At 38.8% G+C, this 11,123-nt stretch overlaps 1 protein-coding gene across 1 annotated transcript in view; it reads right to left on the reverse strand.

Moving 5' to 3' along the window:
- The window catches only part of ncam1b (neural cell adhesion molecule 1b), an 81,613-nt gene extending 79,901 nt beyond the window's left edge, over positions 1–1,712 (reverse strand). Inside the window, 1 exon segment of the mRNA XM_043259257.1 lies at positions 1,318–1,712. Within this exon segment, the coding sequence (XP_043115192.1) occupies positions 1,318–1,369 (52 nt within the window). The 5' untranslated portion in view covers positions 1,370–1,712.
- Positions 1,713–11,123: the final 9,411 nt, after the last annotated feature.

Genomic DNA, 11,123 nt, shown 5'->3' on the forward strand with positions numbered 1-11,123 from the left:
TGCAAAGGACTACAGCTGCTAGAGACATGCAGTGACTTATCTTTGAAGAAACACAACACAGTTGCTTCCAAACGCATGTGTAGACATAAAACACGATTTATGCAGTAGAACACAATAAGGAAGCCTCTTTCAGTAATGTTAACCACTGATTTTATTTCATTCGTTAATTCAAAACGCTAAAAGCCCACAGGAAACGTAACAGGGAATCCATGGAAAATCAGGGCTTGTCACAATACCCAAACTTGGCCACTTGTGAGTACATGCGCCACAGGAAGTAAATGTGTAGGACCGTCGCGGGTCTGATGGCAAAACTCCACAGTATCTCTAATACAGTTTAAAGCTAAGCGTATCCCATAGTTCATCATGATCAGGTTAACACGTGTCCCCAAAAACGCAGCTTTTCCAGTCTTTATTGCTATTAAGTGCTTGCTCGTTTTATTAATGCAGAGCATTAAGAGTTTTTTGTCACCTAATTAAACTAATTCCTATTAATGTTAATGTGCCATGTTACATAGGAACTACTGAACAAACATTCAGAAGTGCTAAGTATTGATGATCTAGATGACTGTGTGTGAATAAGGCTCTGTAAACACTCCAGACAAGTGCACTCGTTAGATAGCTAAGCGCGAACAATTATAAACACGATGAACTGATTCGTTTACATACAAAAGCAATCCAAATCAGCCATACGTTTAGATAAAACAGTTTTGATAACTCCGTTCATAACTGCGATGTAGTTGGGATTCCGAGCTGCCTATGAGGTAATACACAAAACAGGTTAATTACATCATAGACAGTTCCCGCCCAGACACGCCGATTGGATCTTTCTCGTCTCGTGCAGCAGGTGGATTGCCAAGAAATTCATCCCACCACTGTCCCATAAGGATTTACTGAGGATCAATGGAAATCAATGCGATTCTTTCGAATCCTTCTGCTGTCTAACAGAGGCTTTAACTCGGTGCACAAGTGCAGGGCTGCTTATAATATTAGCTCAGATAATCCTGTCTAGTTAAAGGACAGGTTCCATTGTCAAAGCCCACTGGATCTAGCCTAGCAAATTAGCTCACAGCAGTCCCTATAAGCCGTACTTTAAGGATGCTCGCGTTATCTGGCATGCGGTGTAGTAAACAACAAACTGTATGCAAGAGTGCCGATCAATGAGCACAGCAGAATTCAAACAGGTCCACGGATGCACCTGCCACCGACACTACATCACTGCCCATAAAAGTAGCGCGCAAATGAGAAAAAATGCACTTCATTATATAACTCTTTATATTTCGTGTGCGATTATTGCATAACACTCGCACGCGATCTTACCTGCGCAGCCAAAGAAAAGAAGCACCAAGATCATCGCCTTGGTCGGAAACATTGCAATCCCTTTTATGAAACGCAGCGCGTTTGCTGTTTATTGTCGTCTCCCGTGCTCGAGATGAAGAATTCGTAAAATCCGTAAATCGTGCCTGCGAAGTTCCCGCGAAGTTTTCCGCGCGGGATGCGAACGCGGACGAGGATCCTGATCGTTGGACTGTATCGATATTGTTGCGGTTTAAATTCGCTTGCCCATATGTCGCGCGCTGAGACGGTGAGAGGCGAGAGCGCGTGCACACGCCGCTTCAAGATGCACGCGAATTAATCCGCCCAATCAGCGGAGCCTCTGAGGAAAGACAGCGATATGATCAAATAATGCACTGAACCCAACCTGGAAACTAAACACGACCACCACATGCACCTGGACTGCCCAGACTAAGGAATGGGAGGGAAAATCAAGACACATATATATATATATATATATATATATATATATATATATATATATATATATATATATATATATATAATTCATATTCTGGTAGATTTAATTAGACGGGAATACTTAAAGGGATAGCCCATGAAAGGGTGAAACCTCTCTCATGTTCCAGATTTGTGAAATGTTTATTCTATTGCGTGACAAAACTGTAGATGCTACGCTGAATGTCACATTCGGTCACCATCCACTGTTATTGAGAAGGATACAACGCGAGTGGACGGTGACTCAATCCCTAATGTTAGCTATTTTTTGTAACAAAAAAAGCGGAGAAAAATACGACGTTGTTGTTTTTATTTTTTTATTTATTATTATTATTATACATTTTAAGACATTCTTTGGTACCCTAAAATATTTTCTGAGTGAGGTAGATCTAAAGGCGGTGCCCCATTTTGTCATTCTGAAAATAATGATCTCCCTCACGGATCAGTTCACTGATGTTTCCTTTATCTGGCTCTCTGTATCCCATGCAGGGATAAAGAGGAACTGCTTTTCACTGTGACTTCAGAAAAGAATCCACGGTGAACTTTTAGAGAACAATAATCATCCGAAAGTGTCCAGTTTTATTATCTTGCTTAGGGGGCGGCTAACTGTTTTGAGTGAGAGCTAGCTTTATTGTTAGGCTAATGTCCTCGTGCACCCCACGCCGAGGTTCATTTGCACGATGGTGTTTGACTCCGAAAAGAAATACACCTGAAACACAAAAGTGCCTTTTTAACAGTCGAGGAAGGTATTATCTAAACTTTCACATTCATATAATATATAGTCTTGCTATTATATGACTCATTTTTCATATTTATATTTCATATTTTTTCACTTTTAGCCAGTTTTAGATGCAATTTGTTTTGCTGTGCAATTACGTCAAAATAAAATAAACGTATGGGAAACAACCTGAACTCGAAACAAAATAGCTGATCGTCATTATCCGCATCTTCTTCATTTTGGCCATCATCGCCGTAGGATCATTTGAGTACAATTCCTGGACAATGTTACTTTGTTAGTAAAGATCTCAAAGGCTATCGCGTTACCACCACGAGCAATCATGTCATTAAAAGCGGGTGTCGTTGTCATTCGAGACATCTTGCATGGTATAGTAACCTTCTTTGTGTGGTTTCTGTGCCATTGTGATCGTTTCTTTGTACGCCATAGAACTCAATAGGTGCGCCTATTTTCTCCCTCCCAAATTTTCGTCTGCCTGAAAATAAGCTGATATATTCTTTCTGTCTTCCGGATCCGTGGTAATAACCGTCAGAACTGTCTAAAACATCGACAGCTCACACGCACAGCAGCAGCTTCTTTCATTTTTTGTCATATTAATACGCGATATTTCTATTTTTTTGCGGTTTCAGCTAAACGGAGCGCTTTGACACTGTTAAAAGACACGTTTCGATGCTCTTCGTGGAAAGTAATGCGTTAGATTGCATTTGCGTTACTTTCAGTCACCTGGACTTATTTTATTAATAACGTTTTTTTTGGCAGCTGTAGAGCTGAAAGTGAAATTAAGCCTCGGGCTGAATGAAGCGCCTCCAATTTCTCTCAACAAGGGACTGGAAAAGTGTCAGTGAATTAATGGGAAAGCGCAATAACTTGCGTTACTTGTTTGAAAAAGTAACGTGATGATGTAACGCGTTACCCTCAGCGCCACCGCATATCGAAAATAAATAGCGCAAGTAATTGCATCGGTTGGTACGTTTGAAAAAAAGCGGGAAAATCAAAACAATTAGGCCTAACCTTTTTTCCCCCAGAGTGGCCTTGTAGTTTTAAAAACAATAACTTTGGAAACTCTTCTATTGGTTTTTCCACAGAGGAGCTGTGCAGATGGCACTAGCAGCTAAGGGAAATGCATTTCTGCCAAAGTTTTGTTTGATGAGTCCTCAAGTAAGACAATGGGAGCTCACATTTCATGTCTGGGCAAGAAAATTAGTGTTGACAATAGCGTTCATCACTGTCACGCTTAATATGCCCGTTCCTACGCTAATAATTTACTTTCTGCGTCTGACAGTTATTCTAACACAAGTAGCCTAATTTCCTTATCCTGTGAGGTCTGTGAGGTATTTTCTAAAATTATTAATCACGCGATTGGCATGAAGAAAAGAGGCGATAGTGTGGATTGATTAATTGTACGTATCTGCTGCCATCTGCTGGCCAGACAGTGCAATTGCAAGCGCGGGCCTGCAGTTTGGTGCATTTTCCTGTAGAGGGCAGACTTGTAACGTATTCAATATATTCGTATATATATAGAAAGCTGTGTATATAGAGCATGAAAACTTTGATTGCTTTTTTAAGAACTGAAAGATGTTCTCGAAAATGGGCAACAATATTGATTGCAAATCTCAACAGATTCTCACGTCCCAGATAAACAATCCGTCTTATCGGTATTAGAGCCTACTGAACAGTAAAAGAACAGTAACGTACTTCCCCCTGGGTTGTGCTTGGCAGCATGTGATAATTATTTTACGCGCTAATTAACATTTCATAATAATTTATATTTTAGCAGCATTCTTTTAAATAATTCTTTAAAAAAAAAAAAACGTATCCTTTTTGGTCCTTTAGGATGTCATCCACTTCGACTTGTGCAAAAACAGCACGTATGTGCTGCTTAATATGGTAAATTTGTACCGTAATCATGAATACCTTGGTTACTGGTTACTGGTTACTGCATTTATTTACTACAGCAGCGAATGAAACGGAAGTCTCGCGCAGTTACTGGAAATAGCTACTTTTTTGTTTTCACTTACATTTATTGCATCTTAATTTAACCTAAAATTAAATTGGTCTACTGTCCTGCTAAACCACCCCAGCTAAAACCAGCCTAGCTGTGGGCTAGTTTGCTGGTTTTAACTGGTCAACCAGCCTTGTCTTAGCTGGTTTAAGCTGGTCAGCAGACTGGTTGTAAAGGGGTTTTGAGACCAGGTGGAACGACCAGCTTTGACCAGCCAACTGGTTTTAACTGGTTATTTTTTCCTTTTTTTCAGCCAGCTGGCTCTTTTAGAAGACCATTTTTAGGCTAAGACGGTCGGTTGGTCTTCCTGCTTGAACAACTAGCTGTCAACACCCCTCTAAAACCAGCCTGCAGACCAGCTATGACCAGCTAAAACCATCCAACCAGTTTAGACTAGTTTTTGTTTAGACCAGCTTAAGCCATCTCAGGCTGGTTTAAATCATTTAAATTATTAAAGCTTTGTTGTCGTTGTTGTTTATGTTTCCGAGCTCTCTGAACTTAGGCCTATAGGCTATTTGCATTTCGTTTGTTGCCATTTGTGTCGCTCTCATTGACTCCTTCCTATAGTATCAGGGAGCATAATTCAACGCAGCCGGTGCGTAACCCCCTTTACACCCCAGCACACACAACACACACACATTAGCATTTCAGGCATGTACACAATTTATGATAATCATAATTGGAGCTACTTTTAATTGTAAACAGTTTCCAGATTCTTTGGATTTCCTGTATGTTCCGAGCACAAATATCTTGCAGTCATTTTCATTTTCAAGCTAATAAATTCCCCTGTTTGTAGAGATAAACGCCTAATGTAATGATGTTTTCCGGAGAAGAATCGCCCCACTGTGACAAATGAGAGAGAGAGAGCTGAATTACTGCCATTGGACGTAGCGGCAAGACGACTGTCTAATAAAAAGTGAACCAAAACAACAGAATCCATTACATGCCTCTAAATGCCTTGATTCAAAAAAGCAAATTGGAATAAACAATTTTAGTTTGATTATGGTTACTTGATTTTTCCCCATAATGCAAATTAAAGTCTGAAGTGCGGCTCGCTCGACAAAAGATTGCCACATAAAAGGCCTGCGAGTAGTAGTTTGCATTTATATAGCCTCGATTTTCCATGACAAAAGGTTTAACCGAACAAACACAAACATGTTAACAATAAATCCATCCGGGTTTTTTTATTATGTAAGGTCACACGCTCCCGTTGGGTTAACTGTATGTTAGGTTAGCGGGTTCGGTTTTTCCGTCGACGTGAAAGTTTCAATCTCACGTGTCTTGAACGGCCGGGAAGCATCGCGTTTTCCTCAAAAAGACGAGATAACGCTACCGCGATCGCGTCTAAGCGTGTGATGATTCATTCATGAGCCGTATCAAACTTCTTCCGAGCCCAATAACGCCAATGTTCAAAGAGAATGAGCCATACTTTGAAGAACGGCGTGTTTTTTCTTTCTTTTTCCTGTTCTTTGTTATTGATTGTGTGGTACTCTATATGAAAGCAGCGGAGAGGTAGATGGAACATTCACCTTTCATTTCCGGCACCTTAGTCTCCATTCTCATTCCCACACAGAAGACCAATTCCCCATTTTTGCCCGATAGATGTTGCTTTGAGCAAAATCAAAATAACAAAGCCAAAAAAAAAAGAAAAAAAAAATATAATAGAAAGCGCACCGTTCTCACATTTGTACACAAAGCTGAAATAGACCTTTTGCTTGAACCCGATAGTGTTCGATTTCAAACGCGGTAAACAATAAGGCTGTAGGTAGCTGGCAATACCGTGCGTTCATTTCCCTCGCTCGCCTCCGTTTTGTGCCGTGCTGCGCGGAGAGCTCCACCTTATTATTATTATTTTATTTCAAATTATCCCTGAATATGAATTTTTATTTGCCGTGTCCTTCTGTTTGTATCCTGCATAACACAAAGCTATTTGACTCATTTCTTCCAGAGAAACGCTCGCACGCACGCAGGTACGCGCTGATTTTTTTTTTTTTTTTTTTTTTTTTTTTTTACAAAGCACATTTTTCATGATCCGGCAGGGCCGCGGTGTTGTGCGAGTTTCTCTTTTTCTTTCTCTCACCAGGTTTCTTTTCATTTTGACATCAGCACGACCAATTAAGAGCTACTTTTCCGATTTAAGAAATATTTTTAATAATAAACATGATGCCAAACCACTAAATAGGCACCTTTTTTTATAAAGACGTTTCAGGTTTGGACATCATTTAAGAACTTTAATACAGCCTTGACATTTTGACTGCTTGAAAAGAACCAAAAAAAACCATTTTAATTCAGGAATTCAAGGGTATTCATGCGTGTTCAATACTGCACTTCCTGTTTGTTTGTGTGTGTGTTCTTCTAGTAAGCATTTATTCGGTGTAGATGTTTTCTTAATTTGCTTAGTACTTAAGATTTGGATATTATATTATATTATATTACATTAAATTATATTGGGACACGCTGTAAAAAAAATAGTTGTTTCAACTTGAAATAACTTGTTACCCCGCTGCCTAATTTTTTTAAGTTGAGTCAACTTAAAATGGTTAAATACTTAATGTTAATTTAAGTGACAACTAAAATACTTTATATGACAAAACAAAAACAAAAAAAACATGTACAGTGCACTGAATGAGTCAGCTTTTCACTTTCAGGGTGTTTGTACGCTACGTTTTGTGGAAAGAGACCTTGAGTTCTGGAAAGTTCATCCGATTTATATATTTAATTTCATTTATATATAAGTCAACCTTTGAATTTCATGATGTTTGTACATTTTGTGGCGAGTCACCTTGAAGAAGGAAAGTTGGAAAGTTGCTATTATATTACGTTACGTTACATTATTAGAACTTAGATGTCATAAAATATAATAGTAATTATATTAATAATACAGTGATGACATTACCGACAGAGAATGTATTTATTTATTTAATCTGTCAAACTTTCAAGACATTTGTCTGTTTTCTCGTACGTGGCCTTGAGTGTTTAATAATATAAAAATACGGTTGGCCATGATATTTCATAATGGCCAACCCATTAACGAGAAACCGAATTTAGCAGCTTGCCCTTGAGTGATTTTCTGTTGATTGAAGTAAAAAAAAACCGTACAAAGGACCCTTTATTGGAGTTGTCGGTTGTTCTCTCAGATATCCCCCACCACGTTATAATTCCAGGCTTGTCAGTGAAGGAATACTGTATTTGATTCAGCTCTAGTCAGCTGGAGCTGTCTGCCAAGAATTCATTTGTATTCACAAGCCCTTTACTATGCACGTCTCTTTTTGTCATGAGCTTCTTATCAATTTTCAATTCTCTGCTTGACTTCTTTGCACACACAAACATTTCATTACCGTGATAGCTCACTCCGGGATCAATCTGGCAATTCAAGTGACCCTGGTATACCAAACGGCTCGTGTAACCCTTTTAAGTGTCTTCCGTCAGAAAGCGACGAATGCCTGTTTGAGTCGTCCTACCTGTTGAATACAAAGAGCAATCAAAGACGGGGGCACAGGGACAATGCGCATAATTGGAGGGTATCAGATTCAATTTGCTGCAGATCATTTAAATGGCAATTAGGTGATTTTTCAGTGAGAGGAGTGCGCTCGCTAAGAGCAGGGGAGAAGTGCTGGAGCAATCACACCGAGGGCTCACGCGGAGTCCTTTAGTTTTGTGTCACTGAAGTTGGATCATTTGCATGTCAATGCGATACGATGAAAATGCGGAGAATTAAGCCAATCACAAAGCGGCTTGTTTAGACGGAGTGATTGCACGGGCAGAACGGCGATAGCATCAAAGGAGAACCCTCTGCCAGCGCGATGCAGAATTCGCTCGCTTTGTAATAAAAAAAAAAATAATAATAATGCATGCATGTTAAGGCCACAGAAACGCATGACCTTTACGCTTCCATGTTCCTTGAGAATCTAAGCGCTGCAAGATTTGCGCTCAGTGATACAAGGACAAACGGAAAAATATGCATGACTTGCACCTCCCTGGCGTACCACTTCAATAACACTGAATATTGATGTGATTGTTGATTTGTTCTGTGGGCACTGAAAATGCCCTCTCTGATGGTTTTCAGAACAAGAGCACAGAGCACAGCCCGAGGAACAGGACGAAAAAAAAAAAGGTGCATGCGATGGTAGACTTCTGCCATAACGGATGTTTTATTCAAAATGCCCTGCGCATGCTAAATTAGACATCTTAGAGCTTTTTATGTTGTTATTTTATGTAAATATTCTGTCTGTTCATTGTGGCACAATGCATTCGTTGTTTCACTTTTTTATCGCTCCGTCTGAGAGGAAAAGGTCCCGTATCAGATTTACCGCAATTCAAGAGGAGTTCGGGTCTTTGGAACGGGTTCGGTGAAACTGCTCACCAACCGATCCTCCTCTGCAGTGAATGGGTGCCGTCAGAACGAGAGTCCGAGCAGCTGATAAAAAAAAAAAAACTCCACAAGTTATCGGCACGACTGCTGTTCATAACACTTTGCGAAGTAAAAAAAAAAAGATTTTGGGCAAAATGAGTTCATAATCTATAAAAAGGTTGCCTCCGATTAAAATGTCCATTTCCTGTTTCCTGTCCTCTCACATCAAAACCCACAGAAATATTTGTTTGCGACACTTTTAGACTGTGTTTGCTCGTAAACAGTGCTTGATCTCATTCAGTGCTTGAATTATAAAGTTCTCAACGAATTCATTACAAACGCACCGCTTTTCCCTTTACTTTATGTTAATTGATGGCCTGGAGTTGCGTGGAATATTTGTAGATTATCGGGATAAATCCTTGTAGGTCTGTAAAGAACCTTTAGGGATTCATAACAAGAAAATGTCATATTGTATGTTTAATTTCATTAATTTAATAGGTCTTATAAATAGATACTTTTTCACAATAAAAAACAACCACAGGCATAACATTTTAAAGGTTAAAGAAGCACACATTTTACAATATTATTTAATGTTTTTATTAAACATCGTTTAGTCTGTGTCGTTCAAAAGCACTCTTACATAACCTTTTCATTTTAAGATATATTTAATGTTAATGTTTACGTTAATTAACAACTGCGTGACGATTGAAAATATGCATAAGAAAATTAAATAATCTTTACTCTATATCGCAAAACCATCTGGCCATAAATATGACAGTGTGAATTAGCACTGTACAGCCATTATAGTTCATTGTGATGTCACCGGTGAGGAGACAAATACTAATGAGAATCAGTAGGAAGTTATTATAGAGATAATGCACGTGTGCCAACTGGGACAGCTCATCAAACAATACGGCTATTAAAACTGAGACATATGAAACCACAATCAAGAAAATTGCACGACAGACAGAGATGGTGGTAATATCAAAGGGAATTATTTATATCCGTCCCGCTTTTATCTGGTGGAAAAGGTGGTCATCTGCTGAATACTCAATCAACAATAAGAACTTTTGCACTTGTCATAATCTGTCGTAATTGGTTTGGACGTGCAGTTTGAATGCAGAGATGATCAAGCTGATTCTAAAGAGTGCACAGGGATGTAACCGTATAGCTCCTGTTCACAGCATCCACCAGACAACCCCCCTATCAGAATACGTATACTTCCCTACTTGCAAAAAGCTGTAGGTGAACATTACCTGGGCGACGTACCGCATTCGGAGAGATTTTGAAATGTGCAGCCGCAGGAGGACACATTACTATCCTATGAGGCCTTGCAAGCTGAGAAGCTGTCAGATTCAAAAAGATAAAAAGTGAAAAAGAAGTGAACAGAGAAACTGGGAGATGAATCACGTGGCTCCGTCCCACCGCTATTAGTAACAAGAATGTTTTTCTTGAGTATTTGTGCAATATTACATTTGTGGTCGTCAGCAGTGATGAATGAAACGCGGTACATGTTTCATAAAACCTTTAAAACGTCTGCAGATCTCGGCGTATTGACAAAACTGTGACAAAAACAGTACGAACTGAATCGTCGGTTCGTCTGATTCAATGATTCGCTTATTAAAGAATTCACTTCATCAGCTATCAAAAAGAAAGTTATTAATTAAATTTCACGTATATGAACAATTAATAAAAAGAACAGCGTTTGTTTTATTGAAACTGCTTGAAGTGTGACGAAAAGTAAGACCTGAAGTGGATTTTGAGTGGAGTGATTACATAACGCTTTGGCGAGAGATTCGAATCTGTGATGATTCAGTCCGGTTTTCGGTCTCTGCTATGTTATTTTTAATTTATTTATTTTTAATTTTTTTAATTTACTTATTTATTTTTTGAGAAGACATTATTTAATTAATTTCTATTTTATTTTTTAATTTATTTTTGCAGGTTACATTGGCCAGTAGGTAGCGACAGAAATGATAAAAGCATCAGCAAGGCTGTGACAAGGTAAGATTTAATAAGATATTCAGAAAGACCGAACTCTTGCCTGTGTAATATTGCTTTGATGCAACGTTACCTTTACCAAAAAACAGCCTATGAATGTAAACTCAGTAGTTAGATAGGGAAATGAACCCTACAAAGAAGCATTTTGCTAAATGTAGCCTATCACGTAGGCTAATCATTGTAATCTGTTATTCAATTTTTAATGTATTTATGTGTTTAAATGTACATTTTTTAACAACAGCATA

This window comes from Puntigrus tetrazona, chromosome 15, assembly GCF_018831695.1.
Source record: "Puntigrus tetrazona isolate hp1 chromosome 15, ASM1883169v1, whole genome shotgun sequence".
Lineage (NCBI taxonomy): Eukaryota > Metazoa > Chordata > Actinopteri > Cypriniformes > Cyprinidae > Puntigrus > Puntigrus tetrazona.